The following is a 21,749-nucleotide window of genomic DNA, read 5'->3' as shown; positions in this document are numbered from 1 at the left end:
GTTCGGGGGACGGCTCAAGCTGTAGCGCGGCCTCCTCAGTGGAGGGACAGCTGCATTGCCATATTGCCATTGTGCACTACTAGATGGCGCTGTCCAGACTAGTGCGTTTTTTTTAAAATAAAAGAATGTATTCATATGTCTTAAAAATAATGGTGGACATAACCAATCCTTCCATGTTTTTGCGTATTTACTTACCAATTATCACACAAAGTCTAGATATCAGTCCTAAACGAGCAAAGCTGTGCATGCCACTGATATGAAAAACGTTAAGGCCATGAAATTACCAAGTAGAGTATTTTAATGAATGTTTGCCATTCAACAACCTTTGCATTTCTGTACATATGCAACGGCCGGTAAAAAATCTCACCGACGCTGTCCTTCGTTTCAGTGTACTGCGCAGCTTTCACCAGCTGTCATTGTATTGCGAGTAATTGCACCGAAATTTTAGTCCCAACAGAGAGAGCACATGTATAAACGAGCAGTTTTGCAAAATACGCATTGGAAGTGCAAAGGTAAAATGAAGTACTAGGAATGCAAAGGTACAACTTGATGAAGGACAAGAAAGTGTCAGTGGAAACAAAGTCACTGTATGTGTACACAGAACCTCACAACAAGATACACGTGTGTCTCTATTAAATCTAAGCAAAAGTCACTCTGTATAATGCCTCAAACAAGGCAAATACATCTTGCACAATCACACAGGGAAAGACTGATGATCCAGGCAAAAACTAAACTATGACAGCAGAAGTCGCTCTGTACTTGGGCCATGCTGCGGTCGTGACAGGACCATATGGTTAGAATAATGGAGGAACAGTGCAGAAATCAATACCAGAGTACGTATTTTTTAACTGCCTGCATGGCGACAATCATTCTGCACCCATAATTACAGAAAGGTATTCCTTTGGTTCAAAGAGTAAGTGAAAGCAGTTAGCTAGAAAGGAAAGAAGAGCCACGAATGATGCCCCCAGTTGGAGTAACCAATATCCGAGTGTGTATGTTGGGAAACACCGCGTGGGCAGGGTTTTCAATAAGCAAGGTCAATCAAGATCGGTTATTGATGTCCTCAAATTTTTTGTATTCGCATGGTAATTTTGATGATGATGCTAACTGGTGCTTGCGTTGCGTGACTCCAGGTGTATGGGGGTTGCCCCGAAATGGAGCCCAAGTGAGCAATGTTTGCGCCAACATGTCTTTTTCTAGTCTGAAAAAGGCACTGCAGAGGGGTGACCAAATCCAGAGGGGTGGTTGTTTTGGTGCATGACAGCTTGAAAAATCTTTGGGTTGAGCACCCTGAGCCACTTGGGTGGAAGCCTCCCGCTACACTCTGGGGGCTGCTTCCTGACAGGGGAAGTTGTGGGGGATCAAGTGCCCCTTTTCTGGGGGAGGAGGTGATTTTGTCGTTCAAACGGTTGGTTGACCGTGGTGGTGCTCTCGGCATTGTTTGCATACTTGACCGCAAGGAGGATTTGGTGGCATCCTCCTCTTCAGCTGCAGTGTTGAGATAATGCAGTTGCATCAGAGGGGTGAACGCGGGAGCGTGGAAGACGCGATCAGTGCAACAATATGAGTAGGGAAATCTAGGAAGAGTTAAAAGGGGAGATATGCAGAATCACTGAAGGGCTTCTCTGCACAAGCGTAGGATGAAGTAGCCCCATTAGTGGCTGTTCTGATAACTGGAGAAAGAAATCAACTGATGCAACACTCATTACGCAGGAAGGAAGTGGAACATAGCACAACTGAGTTGATGGCCGTCTGGTTGAGCAACCATTCACTTATTTATTTCAGTACCTTCAGGGGGCAGTACAGAAGAAGAGAGTGGAATGCACGAGTATATAACAACATAAGAATGCGGCAATACAATAGGAGGAACCAACAGCAGTGAAATTTTTTGTTCAGTTGTTTAGACAGGTACTGAAAGGGAGCTAAATTAAATAGCGAGTATTACAAGGCAACGCCTAGTAGTAAGTTGTCTACCCCAGTACTTTGAAACAGCTCTGTACATGTACACACTTCAGTCCAAAAGAAGTACTGGAGGTGCTGGGACGGCATTAAATGTAGGCTAGACAGAAATCAACCTTGTGCAATGGAAGCACTCGCAACTCTGTCTAATGGAATTTGGTGGGCATTTGGCAACATTATGGCAACAGCCTTTTCTTAAGAATGCAGGAGGCATCTTATTACTACAATGCACGCCAGAGAAGGCTGGAGGAACGAATGTTGCAATAATGCAGGCATTACGGAAGAAATCCGAGTGAAGTTGATGGCCACTGCGTTGCGACAAGTCTGTCCACGACAATGTGCCAATACACGAGTATCGCAAATACAAGCTATCCGAGAATGTGGTGTCATGTTCAGACCTGGCTGTTTGTAACCGAAAGAAATTTCTCTACAACCATGTAAATAGAACATCTCTGCACAGCAGGTCTTTGGCTCCATTTCAGTTGGAACCAAAATATATTGTTCTAGCGACCAGTAAGAGGTACCTCATAATGCTTGAGTTATTTTCCCCAATGTGGGAACCAGGTAAGATATATGAAAACTAATTACATGTTGAAAACGGGAGGAAGAAAATGATGCACATGCTTAGTTTTACTGAGATAGTAAACATTTTCATTTTGAGACCCCTCATTGTGAGAGCAAAGCAGCTTGTGTTCCCCTACGTTTAGGCTGGAGAGGGAGGTGAGATTGCCAGCAGCCTTGGAGGAGGTTTAGCCTGGCATCAGGGGATTGAGGTGAGGGGGGGGGCCTCAGGTGTTGCCAGGTTGGGAAAACAAGCGTGTGCGACAGATGCGCCGTAGTTCCCTGTTCTGTTGTCCGGGGCCTGCTAGGATGCGTTGTTCTTGTTGGAAGCTGTGGGTGTGCGCGTGCTGTGCAGGAGCCTGTCGTGCAGCCGTCGGGAGCTGACGGTGTCCAGCCTGGGCCTGCTGGCGGCGTGCCGCAGGCGCCAGCAGCTGCTGGGGCTGCTGCGCTCCCTGCACCTCATCAAGGCCCTGGTCAGTCTCTCTTAAGAGTTGTGCGTCCGTGCACCCTCTTCCTCTCTCCTCTCCTCTCCTGCAGCAAGAGACGGATGCCAGGCTTCGGGAACTGCTGGAGGTGAGGAGGACTTCTTCTTCCCCCCCTCCCCCCCCCTGATGGTTTGGTGGTGGTGTGGCAGGAGGAGGACTACCCGGGGGCCATCCAGCTGGGGCTCACCTGCCACCGGGCAGCCAGCACTTTCCGCCACTACCTCTGCGTTGGGCAAGTGCCACTCTATTATCCAACCATTGAGGTGGGGAAAAAGAATGCGAAGGCTCCTCTTCTCCCCCCACACTGGGGGGGGGGGCCCAAATTGTGCAAGCAGGCTTTCCCAATGAAAACGCCTGCTTCACAGGTTTGTTCCTCTGATCCTGCTCTTCATGCACAATGCCCATGCCCTTTTCTAGTCGGCTGCGGTATGCAAGGCCAGCTGAGTCGAGTGCAGATTAGTATCACAGTGTCTGTGCTGTGCCTGGCCGCATAGTTTCCCCCTTGCCTGATACAAGTGCTGGTCATTTCTTTGTCTGATGTACATTCCCCTATCTTGTTGTTCTTTCAGTGCACTCATCACTGGCTCTTAGTGCACTCCTCATAAGGCACTTGTGCGAGTTTTCTTTTCCATGAAGAAACGTGGCCATTTTTTTTTCTGGTGCCTTCAAGTCGGAATTATTCCTGTTTTACAACCCAGCGTGGGATTTTGTTTCAGTTGCCTCATTGATTGCTTTCATTTGATCTCTCAGGTTCAGGCAGTGTACAGAATAATGCGCATGTCACCTGTTGTTTTTTTTTCATGGCGCTTGTTTAGTTTCACTTGCAGGGACCACACTTTGTTCTTGAAGGACAACAGTGTATGCCCACTTGACGTGTGAAGATATTGTTGATCCTGAACAGATATGCAAAGCCATTTTTTCTTCATATCCATCCTTGGTTTGTGTGTAAACTGGCATTATTCAGTCGACAGATGTGTGAGGTGTACAGCAGGGCTGCACTCCACTGGTGGGGGGATGTGCAGAGAGGACAGCTGCTGCAGTCCCTGCTGGAGGTTGTTTCCCTGCCATCCTCTCCTATCCTGTAGCTGGGGCTGTCCCACCTTGCTGTGTAGCCTCATCAGTGCACACCCAGGCTCACTCCCGAAAATGTGATCATCAGCCTGACCATTGCAGGGCCTCTCCCATGTCGCTCCAGTTAACCCTGTCCTGTGCCAGCAGCTGTGGTCACCGTGTCCCCGCAAACTTCTTGGTCTCGTCCTAACTTTCTGCCACCCCCTGCTACGCTTGCCTTCTCTTCTCCGTTACCCTTAAGGACGTTCGCATTGCATGCCCAAGCCCATTTCTTCCTCTTGATTTCAACTAGGATGTCATTAACCCGCGTTTGTTCCCTCACCCACTCCGACATCTTCCAATCTCTTAACATTACACCTACCATTTTTCTTTCCATATCTCGCTGCGTTGTCCTCTTTGCAGCGATGAGTTGTGAGTAGAGTTCGCAAATAGAAATAATTTACGGATCTTGAATACCTTCTTCCGCAAATGAAAAAACAGGAAATGGACATGGAAAAGCCCCAATGGTGAGACTGAATATAAAAGACATCATACTGTCACGTTGTAGTGACGGCAGTCCAGCGGTCAGGAAGACACCAGAAATACTTGCAAACGAAGCTCTTTATTTGGGCTGACTTGCGCCCTCAAAAGAACTGAATCACTCGGCGGCGGCGTAAGCAACAGGCGTGCTCGGCGGTCGTCGAACTACGAATGCCCGCTGCTCGCGGCATGGTTCAATTTAAAGCCGGCAAGGAAACTTCGAGATAACAGGTCGAGATCATCTAGAGTAATCTAGAAACACGTAGATGCAGCTGTTCATGGCTGTGAACAATCGAGATAAGTCTGGTCGCTTCTCGCGTCACGAACAAAAATGATAACAGCCCTTTCCTGCAGCCTTGAGCGTGAACGAACAAACACTACAATGATACGTGGCATTACCCCCCTTCCAAAGAAGCATCGTCTCGATGCTTTAAAATGAAAATAAACACGGAAAATGAAACGTCGAGTGCTTTAGCGTTCATAATATGGCTTCAGGCGTACGACATCTTCCGGGCGTGGGCGGCGTCGCTGAGATGCTGTCGTGGCGTCGGGGATGACTTCATAGTCGAGGTCACCGATCCGACGGAGAACCCTGTACGGGCCAAAGTAGCGTCGCAGCAACTTTTCGCTCAATCCACGGCGGCGAACTTGCGTCCATATCCAAACCCGATCACCTGGCTTGTAATGCGTGTCTCGTCGACGCAGATTGTAGCGTCGGGCGTCGGTGTGCTGCTGGTCTTGAATGCGAAGCCGCGCAAGTCTTCGGGCTTCCTCGGCGCGATGAAGGTAGGCGGCGACGTCGAGATTGTCTTCGTCGGAAACGTGCGGGAGCATTGCGTCGAGTGTTGTCGTGGGCTTCCTGCCGTATACCAGCTGGAATGGGGTAAACCTGGTTGTCTCCTGGACGGCAGTATTATAAGCGAAGATCACGTAGGGCAGAATGGAGTCCCACGTCTTGTGTTCGGCGTCGATGTACATGGAGAGCATGTCTGCGATGGTCTTGTTCAGACGCTCTGTGAGTCCGTTTGTTTGTGGATGATAGGCAGTGGTCCTCCGATGGCTTGTCTGGCTGTAGTTTAAAATGGCTTGCGTGAGCTCCGCTGAAAACGCCGTTCCTCTGTCTGTGATGAGCACTTCCGGGGCGCCGTGTCGCAGGAGAATTTGTTCGACAAAAAATTTTGCGACTTCTGTTGCGGTACCACTAGGCAACGCTTTTGCTTCGGCGTAGCGGGTCATGTAGTCGGTGGCCACGATGATCCACTTGTTTCGTGATGAAGAGGTCGGAAAGGGGCCGAGGAGGTCCATCCCTATTTGCTAAAAGGGCTTAGTTGGCGGTGGTATGGGGTTCAGGAGTCCGGCTGGTCTAGTCGGAGGCGTTTTGCGTCGCTGACACTCACGGCACGTTTTCACGTAATGGGAAACGTCGGTAGCTAGCCGTGGCCAATAGTACTTCTCCTGGATGCGGTGCAACGTGCGAGCAATCCCGAGATGTCCTGCAGTCGGCTCATCATGACATGCCTGCATAATTTCTTGCCTCAGATTTTTGGGCACGACAAGAAGATGCACTGTCCTGTTCGGCGCGAAGTTCTTCTTCAGGAGGACATTATTGTGAAGGACGAAGGACGACAGTTGCCGCTTGAACCCTCGGGGAGGCGATGCGGTCTTGCCTTTCAGATAATCAACTAGGCTTTGCAAGTCAGGATCCGAGTGCTGCTGCTGCGCGAAACTGCTGGCGCTTACCGGTCCTAAGAAAGCGTCGTCGTCTTCCTCTTCGGGTGCTGCGTCGACAGGAGCTCGTGACAAGCAGTCTGCATCGGAATGCTTGCGGCCAGATTGGTAGACTACAGTTATGTCGAATTCTTGAAGACGCAGGCTCCAACGAGCAAGGCGGCCGGAGGGATCTTTCAAATTGGCCAGCCAGCACAGAGCATGGTGATCACTCACAACCTTGAATGGTCGTCCGTATAGGTAGGGGCGAAATTTGGACGTGGCCCAAATAATGGCGAGGCATTCTTTCTCTGTCGTCGAATAGTTGGCTTCGGCTCTCGACAGTGAACGGCTAGCGTACGCGATAACTTTCTCCTGTCTGCCATTTTTCTGAACGAGGACCGCTCCTAAGCCCACGCTGCTTGCATCGGTATGAACTTCGGTTTCGGCGTTTTCATCAAAGTGCCCGAGCACAGGAGGGGACTGTAAGCGGCGCTTCAGCTCGTTGAAAGCTTCCTCTTGTGGCCTTTCCCATTTAAAAGGCACGTCAGCCTTGGTAAGTTGGGTCAAAGGTTCAGCGATGCGCGAAAAGTTCTTGACGAATCGCCGGTAATAAGCGCACAATCCAAGGAATCTGCGTATAGCCTTCTTGTCATTAGGCTGTGGAAACTCTGCGATCGCAGCCGTCTTCTTGGGGTCTGGGCAAACTCCATCCTTGCTTACGACGTGACCAAGGAACAGCAGCTCCTCGTAGGCGAAGTGGCACTTCTCCGGTTTCAGTGTCAGGCCTGAAGACTTGATCGTTTCCAGCACTATCCGAAGCCTTCTGAGGTGGTCTTCGAAGCTTGAGGAGAAGACAACGTCATCTAAGTAGACTAGGCAAATCTGCCACTTCAAGCCTGCGAGCGCCGTATCCATTACACGCTGAAACGTCGCTGGGGCAGAGCAGAGGCCGAATGGCATCACCTTGAACTCGAAGAGTCCGTCTGGCGTGATGAACGCAGTCTTCTCGCGATCTCTTTCGTCGACTTCAATTTGCCAGTAGCCGCTCTTCAGGTCCATCGATGAGAAGTACTTAGCGTTGCACAGCCGGTCCAGTGTATCGTCGATGCGGGGGAGGGGGTAGACATCCTTCTTCGTAATGTTGTTCAGGCGGCGGTAATCGACGCAAAAGCGAAGGGTGCCGTCTTTCTTTTTCACTAGGACGACCGGTGCTGCCCAGGGGCTCCTCGATGGCTGTATGACGTCGTCACGAAGCATTTCCTCAACTTGCTTGCGGATAGCTTGGCGTTCTAGCGGCGATACGCGGTAGGGGCTCTGTCGCAGTGGTCGCGCGTGTTCGTCTGTGACAATGCGGTGCTTGGCAAGCCGGGTTCGTCGCACATTCGATGCTGATGAGAAGCAATCGGTGTACCTTTGAAGAAGACTGCGTATTTGGTCTTGTCTGCTCCGGGGTAATGCCGGGTTGATGTCGAACGTGGGTTGATGGCCTTGGTCAGATAGTTCTGCGGGTTGGTCGGGTAGGGCAAATACGTCTCTGATGTCTGCCAGCTCGTCGAGGAAAGCGATCGTCGTACCTTTGTTTAGATGCCGGTATTCTTCGGTGAAGTTGGTTAGCAACACCTGGGCTTGGCCATTCCGGATTTCGGCGACTCCCCTCGCTACGCCCAATCCTCGATCCAGGAGTAACTGGGTGTTCCCCTTGATAACGCCTTCGGCATTTTCGATGTCTCCAGTACCTATGCCGACGAGAACACTTGATCGGGGTGGCACGCTCAATGCTTCATCGAGGACGTTTAAGGCAACGTGATGAGTTGCGCTCGTCCCAACAGGTATGGCTTTTTCCGTGGAAAGCTTGATCGACTTAGATCGAAGGTCGATGATCGCCCGATGTTCGTTCAGGAAGTCCATTCCCAAAATCACGTCTCTCGAGCATTGCTGTAGGATCAGGAAGGTTGTCGCATAGGTTCTCCCATTTACAGTAACTCTCGCGGTGCAGCGTCCTGACAGCATAATCAGGTTGCCACCTGCGCTGCGGATCAGCGGGCCATCCCAGGTTGTTGTTACCTTCCTGAGTCGGACAGCGAGTGGGCCACTCATGACAGAGTAGTCAGCTCCCGTGTCCACCAAGGCAGTAACCGCGTGACCGTCGACCGTAACTTCAAGGTCACTTGTACGCGTTCTCGTATTGTACGTTGTCTTCGGTGTCCGATCACGGCTTCGTTGAGTAGTGAGGCTGCGGTGGGCGTACTGCGACGTTACTTCACTGGGCAGCGGTAAAAGCTTCAATTCTGGCCGCGTCGTCGTCGTCGGTGTCGTCGTCGTGGCATGGTCTTGAGTACTCGTCGATGGAGGATCTTTGTCATTGCGCTTAGAAGCAACCTCACCTCCAGAGGCTGCTTTATTTAGTTTAACCTTCGGGGGCTGGGGGAGCGTCCACGCACGGCGTAACCTCGGCTAGGAGATACAAAGCGCGGGGACGATGGCGACGGGGAACGTGATAGGCGGCTCGGCGATGAGTATTCTTCCCGACGCAAAAACTCCTCGATTTCGGCTGGTCGCTGGCCGGGTCGGGGTCGTGGAGCGTCGTAAGAGAACCCTCGGATGCCAAGTCTTCTGTATGGGCAGTGCCGGAGGACGTGACCGGCTTCGCCACAGTGGAAGCACAGTGGGCGGCGCTGGTCGGGAGTTCTCCAGTCGTCGCATTTCCTCGGCTGCGCGCGTCGCTCGTAGGACGGGCGGGTTGGGGCGAGTGGGCGGCGGTCCAATGCAGCTGGCTGAGGGCGATAGGGGCTTGGGTCCCGTCGTCGAGGTGCAGGACGGCGCACAGCTGCGGCGTAAGTCATGGCTGGGGGCTGCAGAGGCTGCGTGGGTGTCGGCGTCACACCCAAGGCCTGTTGAACTTCGTCCCGGATTACGTCAGTAAGTTGTGAAACCTGCGGCTGCGTTCCATTTGGCAGCAATCGTCGGAGCTCTTCTCGTACTACTTGGCGTATAACCTCCCGCAGGTTATCGTTGTTAGCGGCGTCCAGGCAGTTTGCTGAAAAAACGCGCTGCTGGCGCTCATATTGGCGGGCTCGGGCGTCAAGTGTTTTTTCCATCGTGGAGGCCTCTTCTATGAATTCCGCCACGGTTTTCGGTGGGTTCCGTACGAGGCCGGCAAAGAGTTGTTCTTTAACTCCTCGCATAAGCAGCTTGACCTTTTCTTCTTCCTTCATGTTCGAGTCGGCACGACGGAAGAGACGCTTCATCTCCTCAGTGTACACTGCAACGGTCTCGTTTGGGTGTTGTATGCGAGACTGTAGCAGCTGCTGGGCTCTCTCCTTTCTCACGACGTTTGTGAAAGTCTTGAGAAGCTGCTCTTTGAAGGTTGCCCAATTCGCGAGGCTGGCTTCCTCATTCTCAAACCAGACTCTTGCTGGTCCCTCCAGGGCAAAGAAGACGTACCTAAATTTCATGGCATCGTCCCAGTTGTTAAAGACAGCCACTCGGTCGAACTGCTCCAGCCATTCTTCGGGGTCGGCGCCAGGCGAAGCGTCGAAGGTTGGTGGCACCCGGGGCTGCTGCAGAATGATTGGAGTCGTCGTCTGGGGCAAGCTCATGGTGGACGTTGCTGCTGGCTTTCGCTTCCGGGTAGGGTCCGGCAGATTCCCGAACTCTGGTGCGTCCCCTTGCAGGCGTCGGCTAGCGCGGTGGACTGGACTCAGGTCCTGCGGTTGATGACTCAGAGGGCTGGCGTCACGGCTTGTAGGGGGTGTCCGGAACATGAAAGGCTACCCAGCACCTCCACCAGATGTCACGTTGTAGTGACGGCAGTCCAGCGGTCAGGAAGACACCAGAAATACTTGCAAACGAAGCTCTTTATTTGGGCTGACTTGCGCCCTCAAAAGAACTGAATCACTCGGCGGCGGCGTAAGCAACAGGCGTGCTCGGCGGTCGTCGAACTACGAATGCCCGCTGCTCGCGGCATCGTTCAATTTAAAGCCGGCAAGGAAACTTCGAGATAACAGGTCGAGATCATCTAGAGTAATCTAGAAACACGTAGATGCAGCTGTTCATGGCTGTGAACAATCGAGATAAGTCCGGTCGCTTCTCGCGTCACGAACAAAAATGATAACAGCCCTTTCCTGCAGCCTTGAGCGTGAACGAACAAACACTACAATGATACGTGGCAATACTATGCGCTCACTCTACTATCATGCAGGATGTAGAGGTCCTTGCAGGACCTCTACATTCACTTCAGCTTGGCCCTTGGCTACTCACTGGCACTGTACGCATTTGTGGGGCAGAAATGTGGAGGCTAACAAAGAGGGTTCAGCTTAAGTTAAGGACAACGCAGCGAGCTATGGGAAGAAGAATCACAGGTGTAACATTAAGAGATTCGAAGAGGGCAGAGTGGGTGAGAGAAGAAACGCGGGTTAACGATATCCTAGTTGAAATCAGGAGGAAGAAGTGGGCTGGGGCAGGGCATGTAATGCGAAGGCAAGATAACCGCTGGTCCTTATTAAGGGTAACGGAGTGGATTCCGAGAGAAGGCAAGCGTAGCAGGGGGTGGGAGAAAGTTAGGTGGGCGGATGAGATTAAGAAGTTTGTGGGGATATGGTGACCACAGCTGGAACAGGACTGGGTTAATTGGAGAGACATGGGAGAGGTCTTTATCCTGCATTCACGCTGATGATGATGATCCCTGTTGCCACTGTTTCTTTTGTCCATCGGTGCACTGCCTTGTGACTGTTGTGGACGCTGCATTGGTGCTGGTCAGGAATCTGCTGGAATGGCGACAGAATAGATGTATGCACAGGCATATGATGCCTTAGCTTTGACTGCTTTGAACTTGCTAGTGAAGGCTGTGCACAATGGTATTTGACTCGGCATATTTACTTGTATGATGGTTGCACTTGCGTTGATGTGGGATATTCAGAGAGGGCAGACAGAGGGGGGGATGCAGGGAGCTGAGTGCCAAGCTGCAGGAGACCCTGGAGATGACCGAGGAGCAGCTGGATGTGGCCCTGTCTCGGCTGTGCGTCCGCTTTGACCACGACCACTATGGGCGGCTGGACGCTGCCTACCGCCTGCTGGGCAAGACCCAGGTAGTAGGACCCCCCCACGTGGGGTTATGCACGTGTGCTGCAGGTCCTGTCCTGGTGGTGCAGATGGCAGCCCACCAGCTGCTGATGCACTTCTCGAGTGCGGTGCACAACAGTGCCCTGGCCGTGGTGCGGAGCCACGCGGGGGGTGGCCGGCCCCCTGAGCTGCACAAGGCCCAGTACGCAGAGCTCTGCAAGGTGGGCGGGTGGGGGGGATGTGCCCAGCAGTGGGTGACACCTCCTCCTCCTGCTCAGCTGGTGCCGGCCGAGCGGTTCCTGGGCTGCCTGGTGGACCTCTGCCAGGCCCTGTGGCAGGTGATGTGCAGCTACCGGGCCCTGCTCAGCTGGCACCACGACAGGGAGCCCGGTACTGGCCCCCCTTTTCCCTCTCTCTCCCAACTGTGCAAGGGGACAATACAAGACAGAAACTCGGTGATGTGAATCTCACAAAAAGCATTGGTACCATCCGTACGCACAAGCACTGGAAATGTATTTACGCAGATCTCTTTACGGCTGATGGGATTTATTTACTGCGGCACACCACCGCTCACTGCTTGTGGTGTGCAGCACAGGACTGGCGACATGCTTGCAGCGCTGTAGTGCTGCAGGATACAGCCATGGCATTCACATTGTTACGTGCTTAGCTCGCACGGGGATTTATTTACAGAGGGGATCGATAGAAGCAGGATAGTGACGAAGCCTACGAGAGTCCCTCCGCTCTTCCTTTTCCTCTACCGGTGCGTCCTACCGTTGATCTTCTGCTTTTTCCGTCGATGTTCTGTGGAAGCACATGAGATTTCCCTCCTCGCAGACAAAGCCCGTTGGGCGAGTTAAATAGAACGTCTGGGATGAAATCGCTTGAGGCGGGCTTCATGCACCGCCTGAGAGTGGCTTGACCATCGACCACTAGCAGTTAGGCGTGATATAATGTAATTAATGTCGCTTATGCACTCTAGCACAACAAATGGTCCAGTGTAGTGTGAAAGCAGTTTTTGACAAAGACCACGCTTGCGTAGAAGTGTCCACAACCACACAGTGTCACCAGGAACATAAGAAATTTCTTGGTGTCGGACGTCTTAACGGTTTTTAGAATGCTCTTGTGCCGATAAAATACGAACGCGGGCAAGCTGGCGAGCTTCTTCAGCTCTGCAGAGTGTGGTCGCAACAGAAGGTTCATCATGGATCAACCGTGGATTTTCAGCGCCAGTCCTGTTGTTTGTGTCTCTCTTGTTTTTTGCGCTATGGTGCCGAGGCCACAGCGAGGCGAGCGAGCATAGAGCAGGTAGAAGGGGCTGTAACCAGTTGTCTCATGTTGTGCTGTGTTGTATGCATGAGTAATGAATGGGAGGACGCCATCCCAGTCCTTATGATCCGCAGCGGCGTACATAGCAAGCATGGTGGTGAGCGTCCGGTTAGTGCGTTCTACCACACCGTTCGTTTGGGGATGGTATGGCGTGGAGTGGCGAAAACTGCAGGTGCTGAGGCGGAGAAGTTCTTCGACAACGTCCGCTGTGAATTGGCGTCCACGGTCGCTAATGAGAACTGCAGGAGGGCCGTGTTGAAGAATGACGAATCGAAATCAGAAATGAGATACTTTGGACGCAGTAGCAGCTGGTATTGCGGCTGTCTCACAATAACAGGTTAAATAGTCTACTTTTGTAGGTACGAATTGCGCACAAAAGACACACACAGGAAAAAAAAACACGAGGGAGACTGAAAGGGCGCAAACTATCAACTGGTGTTTATTTGATTCAGCGCCGCTTTATAGGCAGTGTGCACACGTGCCTACAAAGAGGGGAAGGAGAGGATAAGGAGGCAAATCAACCCTGCGCGACAATCCATCAAAAACGCTCCAAAAAATTCCTTTCCGCGTTGTACAGTGAAACGGAGGTGTCACTCACACATTTATCACCTCTTGCCTTGATGTGGTGTGCCTCTAGGAGTTCACGGGAAACTTTGTCATTGCTCCTCTCTTTCCCCTCTTTGTAGGCACGTGTGCACACTGCCTATAAAGCGGCACTGAATCAAATAAACACCTGTTGATAGTTTACGCTCTTTGTCTCCCTCGTGTTTTTCCTGTGTGTGTCTTTTGTGCGCAAGTCGTAGCTACAACAGTATGCACCAACTTGCCTAACAAGAAGTTCTTCTTAATAGTCTACGCACACAAGAATCCATCGATTTCCTTTAGAGGGCCGCGGGAAAGGTCCAAGACAGTCAATGCCAACTTGCTCAAACGGGGCTGTTGGAGGTGTGATTGGCCGCAGTTTTCCCGGTAGACTCGAAGCCGGCAGCTTAAAGCGCTAGCATTGCACACAGGTGGCTACATAGTGCTGGATGGTTGAATGCATGTTAGGCCAGTGAAATCGTTGTTGCGTGCGGTGGAGTGTTCGGGCCACTCCCAAGTGCCCAGACGTGGCGTCGTGGTGCATCATTTGAAGAACTGTGGTGCGTAGGCTTTCGGGTACGACAAGAAGCATGCGTGCTCCCCCAGATGCGAAATTCTTCTTATAAAGCAACCCCTCGCAAATGCAAAAAGTATTCTTTACAGAATCTTGGGCGGCATCAGACAAAGAAGTTAATGTTTGGTCTTTGCGTTGCTCAGTTCGGAAAACTTGAAGATCGGGGAAGTGAAGCCAAGTATTCATGAAAGTTGTCTGCATCATCATCAGTCGTTTGAAGCGACAAACGGGACAGACAATCAGCATCTGAGTGTTTACGGCGGCTTTTATGCACCACAGTGAAATTAACTTCTTGTAGGCGCAAAGCCCATCGAGCAAGCCGGCCACAGGGCTCATGAAGACTCACTAGCCAGCAAAGCGAGTGGTGGTCGGTCGCGACGGTGAAAGCATTCCCGTACAGATAGGAGCGGAAGCGCTGTACAGCGAAAACAACGGCGAGACATTCTTGCTCAGTAACCGTGTAATTCCTTTCGCCCTTACTCAATGAGCGGCTGGCATATGCTACTATGTGCTGGTCGTGACCGTGGTGTTGTATAAGTACAGCGCCGATACCGATACCACTTGCATCAATGTGCACTTCAATTGGTGCTGATGGGCAGAAGTAGCATAGGATGGGGCCCGAGGTCAAAAGAAATTTCAGGTGACGGAAAGCTGCGTCACATTCGCTGGTCCAATTGAACGGTGCATCTTTATGGAGCAGACACGTGAGTGGATAAGCGATATCCGCAAACCTCGCTATAAAGCGTCGAAAGTACGAGCAGGGCCCTAAAAGCTCTGCATCTCTTTCACTGACTGGGGCACCGTGAAACTTTTGACTGCTTCAGTTTTCTTTGGATCTGGTTGAACACCTTCTTGATCAACTAAATGACCAAGAACAATTGTTTCACGGTTCCCAAAATGACATTTCTTGGAGTTCAGGACAAGACCAGCTCGTTCCATGCAGTGAAGCATGATATCCAGACAGCTGTTGGGCTCACTAAATGTTTTGCCATCCAGATAACATAAACAAATTTGCCACTTTAGTCCACACAGGATTGTATCCATGAACCGCTCGAATGTTGCAGGCGCATTACATAATCCAAAAGGCATAACGTTATACTTGTAAAGTCCGTCTGGTGTTATGAATGCCGTTTTTTCTTTATCTGCAGTGTGCATGGGGATTTGCCAGTAGCCTGATCTCAAATCAATAGAAGAGAAGTATGAAGCTGAGTGCAGACAATCAATTGCGCCATCTATACGTGGAAGCGGATAGACATCCTTCTTCGTGGCCATATTTAAGCGACAGTAGCCAACACAGAACCTCCATGTGCCATCTTTCTTCCTAACAAGGATAACTGGAACTGCCCAAGGACTGGAAGATTCTCGAATTATGCCTCGCTTTAGCATCTCTTGAAGCTGCTCATCTATTAACTTACGTTCAGTGGCTGAGACTCGATAGGGCTTCTGGCGTATAGGAGGTGCGGAGCCGGTGTTGATTGTGTGATGAGTACGACTGGTAGGCAGCGGTGCTGAATCGTCCTTGGCAAAGTTGAACACGAACACGTGCTTCAGAAGTAGTTTTAAGAATTGGAAAAACAGCGCAATCAAAGACGAGACACAAGAGAAGGACAAAACACCAGCGCTGATATTCCAGAAGAGGGCAAATACGGGCTGGTTGGTACATGTTTTAAGAATTGGAAAAACAGCGCAATCAAAGACGAGACACAAGAGAAGGACAAAACACCAGCGCTGATCCAGAAGAGGGCAAATACGGGCTGGTTGGTACATGTTTTAAGAATTGGAAAAACAGCGCAATCAAAGACGAGACACAAGAGAAGGACAAACTTTCTTTTGTCTCGTCTTTGATTGCGCTGTTTTTCCAATTCTTAAAACATGTACCAACCAGCCCGTATTTGCCCTCTTCTGGAATAACAGCGCTGGTGTTTTGTCCTTCTCTTGTGTCTCGTCTTTGATTGCACTGTTTTTCCAATTCGTAAAACATGTACCAACCAGCCCGTATTTGCCCTCTTCTGGAATTCAGAAGTAGTCCCACTAGAATGCGACGCTCGGTTGTGGGAAGAGACTGATTTTATCGTAGCCTTAACCTGGGTCTCCATATATCTTTTCACGTGCTGCTCATTGTCAGAGATGGTTAACGCCGCGACGGAACCTGACAGGCCTTCCTCGAAACGTGCAAGTTTGAGGCCCCAGGGCAACACAGCTGGCTCTTCAGAGTGGTCGACTGTCCACAGCTTGGTACGGCCTCTGACCACGGGAACGACGCAACGAGGCACGAGGATGCTCTTCTTAGGGCAGGCGAGCGTCGTAGGCTTTACTACAGCTTCAAAAGATTCGCACTGGTTTGAATAGAGGACACCCGCACGAATGCTGCTGATAAAGCTGGTACAATAGTGTCTTCTTCCACCACAAATGCTCCAAAATGAGGTGCAGAGTTATCCACAAGAGCTGAAAGTAGCGAAGAATTCAAAGCAGTTTCTCCCGTACGACAGTCTAAAGTTGCACCACAATCTTGCAGAAAATCAGTCCCAAGAATCACATCATGCGTTGACCAAGGCAGCACTGCAAATTCTGTTCTAAACGTTAAGAACACCAATAACAACATCCGAAGCACACACACCAAGTGGAACCAAAGGTTCACCACCGACGCCACGAAATAACGCTGCACGGTCAGTAGTAAACATCACTTTCCTACCTAAGCGGTTCTTAAACCTCAAACTCATAATGATACTGTAGCTCCAATGTCTACAAGAGCCATTGTTTTCACACCATCAATAAACTCTTCCAGTTTGTTCTTCAACATAAACACGGGCAGAGGTATATTGGACGTCATCGACTCGCCGACGGCCTCACCTCCATCGGCCGTGCCTCCTAGTTTCCCGGAGGCGGAGGGGAAGCACGACGTCGAGGAGAAGGTGACCGCCGTTGGCGCTGAGGTGGCGCCGTCACACTGCGGTCAGATGCAGGTGATGAACTACGCAAATGTGTCGGATGGTACGTGTCCCAAGCGGGCATAGTCGGGGATTGCTACTGCTCGGTGTGCAGTTGTCCGTAAATATTCGCCAGGGGTCTTGAGAAGCTGGGAAACGGCGGCAGCAATATCTAGCGGTATGCCCTGCCATGCCACACCGGTAGCACAAAGGTTGAGAGCGACCGACATAAGAGTCCTGGCGAACGAAGACGCGACGTTGGTTGCAGCCAGGCTCTCGCTGCTGACGAACTTCAGGGTAGGTGGGCCTCCTTTCCGTCGGCCACAACGTTGGGCAGTGTTGTTCCGATCGTCCATGGGCAAAGCACCGCTAGGTTGAGCCCACGGAGTCGACAGGGCGGCAACATCTTCCGGCGGTGCAGAACTGTGCCGCAGATATTCTGTACGGCAGGAGGTGTCCCTGGATCTGGACAATTCGTCGCGCACAATCTCTTGAATCATATCAGCCATAGAATTTGGAGGACAGGCTTCAACACTGGCTATAGAGGTGGCATTGGGCAACCTTCTGAATTTAGGGGTGATTCGACACAGCTTAAGAGCTTCAAATGTTCTACAATGTTTTATAACGTCAGTGGTGGTGCTGGGGCTCTCTTTGCTAATCAGGAAATTATAAACGTCTTCCGCAATTCCTTTTAGAAGGTGGCCGACTTTGTCTTCTTCAAGCATGCTGGAATTCACTAGCTTGCATAATTTTAAGATGGCTTCGATGTATGCCGTGCAAGTTTCTCTGGGTGCTTGCATGCGGTGAAGCAATGTCTGTTTCGCATGCTTCTTCTTTGCCGATTCATCCCCAAAATTTTACTTTATCTCGCTTGTAAAGGTAGCCCATGAACTTAGTGAATCCTCATGATTGTCAAACCAGTCAAAGGCAGTGGCGGCAAGGAAGAACACCACGTTAGCCAGTTTAGTAGCAGCGTTCCAGCGATTATATTTGCTCACCCTCTCGTAGTGTTTCAGCCACTCATCAACGTCCTTCTCAGGTTTTCCAAAGAATGTGCGGGGCTCGCGATAATGTGGTCAGTTGGTCGCTGTGGATGGCCCAGGTTGCTCGGCATTATCGTCTCCAGGCATGTCCGATGGCAGTGGTGGGAAGCCTGCGAGTCTACGGCTCCTTCGATAGATGGAACGCTCCGTGGTCGATACCTGGCAGCTTTCACCAAGCGGTTAACGTGCTTGGCACGCACGGGGGTTTATTTACAGAGGGGATCGACAGAAGCAAGACGGCGACGAAGCCTACGAGAGTCCTTCAGCTCTTTCTCTTCCTTTTCATCTACCGGTGAGTCCTACCGTTGATCTTCTGCTTCTTCCGTCGATGTTCTGTGAAAGCACGTGACAATATTGTCACGCAGTGAAAATGGCTTTGAAACAACGCTCTTCATTTGGGCCGACTTGCACCCACAATGGACTGAATCACTCGGCATAGCGACAAGCATGCTCAGCGGTCGTCCAACAGAAGGCTGGCCACCCTCGGCCGTGCTCTTTTCAAAACTGACAGTGAACTGTCGAGATACGCCCTCAAAAGTTACAACAACATTCTGGAACAACCTAGAATCTGCTCCTCCTGGATGCGTTCAATCGAGATGAATCTGGTCATTTCTGGCATCGCAAACAAAGCGATAAAGTGGTGTGCCAGCAGCTTTGAAGAATGAACAAACAAACACTACAAAGATTCACGGCATTTTAAAGAGGCGTCAACCTGATGCTTTAGAACATAAGGCGACTATAAACAATTAAAAATGGATTGTGGAAAAATACTCACTGAGTGTGGAAACATAGCATCATTTAGCGCATATAATATGGCTTTAGACGGACGACATGGACAACATCTGGTTGTACGCGATTTTGCTTTGGATGCAGTCATTTCGTCAGGGAGGACTTCATAGTCCAGTTCACCTAGCCGACGAAGAACCTTGTACGGGCCGAAATAGTGGCGCAAAAGCTTTTCGCTTAATCCGCAGCGGCGAATGGGCGTCCAAACCTTGACTCGGCCTCCTAGCTTATATTCCGCGTTGCGTCTTCGTAGGTTTTTGGCGTCTGGCTTCGGTCCGCTTCTGGTCCTTGTCCGTAATCTGGCAAGTCTTCGGGCTTCTGTGTGTTGAAGGTAGGCAGCGATGCCAACGTTATCTTCTTCGATACCATTGGGCAGCATGGCGTCTAGCGTGGTCGCAGCCTCCCTGAGGCGTCATCTGGGTGGTCTCCTGCACTGCGGTGTTGTAGGCAAAGACTACGTAAGGCAGGATGAGGACCCGGTTTCTTGTGTTCGGCATCGACATACATGGCGAGCATATTGGCGATGGTTTTGTTCAGGCGCTCAGTCAGTTCGTTGGTCTGCAGATGGTATGCAGTGGTCCTCCGATGGCTGGTTTGGCTGTAACGCAGGTTGGCTTGCGTCAGTTAATGCTGTTCCTCTGTCCATGATGAACACAGTGGGGATGCTGTGTCGCAGAAGAATGCAGTGCACGAAAAGTTTGATGACTTCTGCTGCTGTTTCGTTTGGTAGGGCTTTTGCCTCGGCATAGGGGTCAGGCAGTCAGTCGCTATGACGATCCACTTATTTCATCAGCAATGCATGTTCGAGCCCAGCTTTGGTAAGCTCCGGTATCCCACAAGGCTCATACTTGGGCCATTGTTCTTTTTAATTTTTATAAATGACATTGTCAATTCCTGTCAAAATCAAGCTGTTTGCCAATGATTGTGTATTGTATCATGAAATACGAACTCCTGCTGACCGGCTATTTCTCAATGATGCCTTGGCTAAAATTCATGATTGGTGCTTAATGTGGCAGACGTGCATTAATACCCTTGCATGCAGAAGAAACAGGCATTAAGTTTTGCCTATACTATTAATAGTATACTAAACCTATACTAAACAATTACAGTGCAGCATGAGCCATTCTAGTTCATATCACGCACAGTCGGTTTATATGCGGTAAAGATAAACATGTCAAAATGCCATACTATGCTTCGAAGTGTATTCAACGAACAGCAAAGTTCTCCCGTTAAAATTTAAGCAGCGCTAACTTTTAGGACGAATACACAGAGGACATGACAGGACGGGCACTGTCCTCTGTGTATTCGTCCTAAAAGTTAGCGCTGCTTAAATTTTAACGAAAGGAAAATGCATAACCAACTAGCCCCGCAACGTGTTTTACTAAGCAAAGTTCTCCTGCTGACTTTTGTGGGCAGTAGGTGTGCATAAATGTAGCAAACTCATCTCCTTAGGCCATACCTCGGCACCATGAGAGGTGGCTCAATCACGCTCACGGCCACTCATTCACACTCACGCTCATGTCCACTCACTCATACTCACGCTCATGACCACATGCAACCACTCACTCATGACCACTTGCACTCACAACCACTCACTCGCACTTATGACCACTCGCACTCACTCATCCACTCACATTCACAACCACTCGCTCACACTCATGACGACTCGCACTCACAACCACTCACTCACACTCACATTGATGACCACTCGCACTCACAACCACTCACACTCGACTACTCGCACTCACTCATCCACTCACATTCACAACCACTCGCTCACACTCATGACCACTCGCACTCTCAACCACTCACTCATGACCACTCGCTCTCACCACTCGCACTCATCAGCTCACATTCACAACCACTCGCTCACACTCATGACCACTGCCACTCACAACCACTCACTATCATGACCACTCGCACTCACCACTCACACTTATCCACTCACATTCACAACCACTCGCTCACACTCATGGCCACTCACACTCACAACCACTCACACTCATGTCCACTCGCACTCACCACTCACACTTATCCACTCACATTCACAACCACTTGATCACACTCATGACCACTCGCACTCACCGCTCACACTCATCCACTCACATTCACAACCACTCGCTCACACTCATGACCACTCGCACTCACAACCACTCACACTTATGACCGCTTGCACTTGTCACTCATACTTATCCACTCACATTCACAACCACTCGCTCACACTCATGGCCACTCGCACTCATCCACTCACACTCATCCACTCACATTCACAACCACTCGCTCACACTCATGACCACTTGCACTCACACTCATGACCACTCGCATTCATCACTCACACTTATCCACTCACATTCACAACCACTCGCTCACACTCATGAACACTTGCACTCACCACTCACACTTATCCACTCACATTCACAACCATTCGCTCACACTCATGACCACTTGCACTCACCACTCACACTCATGACCACTTGCACTCACCACTCACACTTATCCACTCACATTCACAACCACTCGCTCACACTCATGACCACTCGCACTCACCACACACATTTATCCACTCACATAAACAACCACTCGCCACACTCATGACCACTTGCACTCACCACACACATTTATCCAGTCACATTCACAACCACTCGCTCACACTCATGAAAACTTGTGCTCATGACCACTTGCACTCACCACTCACATTCACAACCACTCGCTCACACTCATGACCACTCGCACTCACCACACACATTTATCCACTCACATTCACAACCACTCGCTCACACTCATGACCACTTGCACTCACCACACACATTTATCCAGTCACATTCACAACCACTCGCTCACACCCATGACCACTCGCCCTCACAACCACTCACTCACGGCCACTCGCTCACACTCACGACTACTCACTCACACTCATAACCACTCACTCACAACCACTCACTCACGGCCACTCGCTCACACTCACGACCACTCACTCACACTCACGACCACTCGCACTCACAACCATTCACACTCATGACCATTCGCACTCAACCACTCACATTCATTCACACTGATGACCATTCACACTCATGACCACTCGCACTCACAACCACTCACACTCACTCACAACCACTCACTCACACTCATGACCACTCGCACTCAC

The 21,749-nt window shown here is 50.7% G+C and overlaps 1 protein-coding gene across 3 annotated transcripts in view; it reads left to right on the top strand.

The window, feature by feature from the left end:
- LOC149345442 (syndetin-like) overlaps positions 1 to 21,749 on the top strand; it is a 206,810-nt gene that overhangs the window by 28,781 nt on the left and 156,280 nt on the right. For all 3 annotated transcript variants that reach the window (XM_089546651.1, XM_089546650.1, XM_089546649.1), the window contains 6 exons: positions 2,876 to 2,993; positions 3,058 to 3,093; positions 3,155 to 3,237; positions 11,251 to 11,392; positions 11,456 to 11,587; positions 11,645 to 11,756. In XM_089546651.1, coding sequence (XP_089402777.1) covers positions 2,876 to 2,993; positions 3,058 to 3,093; positions 3,155 to 3,237; positions 11,251 to 11,392; positions 11,456 to 11,587; positions 11,645 to 11,756 — 623 coding nt within the window. The remainder of the gene's footprint in view (positions 1 to 2,875; positions 2,994 to 3,057; positions 3,094 to 3,154; positions 3,238 to 11,250; positions 11,393 to 11,455; positions 11,588 to 11,644; positions 11,757 to 21,749) is intronic.

Source organism: Amblyomma mixtum, chromosome 5, assembly GCF_055824585.1.
Source record: "Amblyomma mixtum isolate Tamu chromosome 5, ASM5582458v1, whole genome shotgun sequence".
NCBI lineage: Eukaryota > Metazoa > Arthropoda > Arachnida > Ixodida > Ixodidae > Amblyomma > Amblyomma mixtum.
This window is presented reverse-complemented; position numbering and strand designations above follow the sequence as displayed.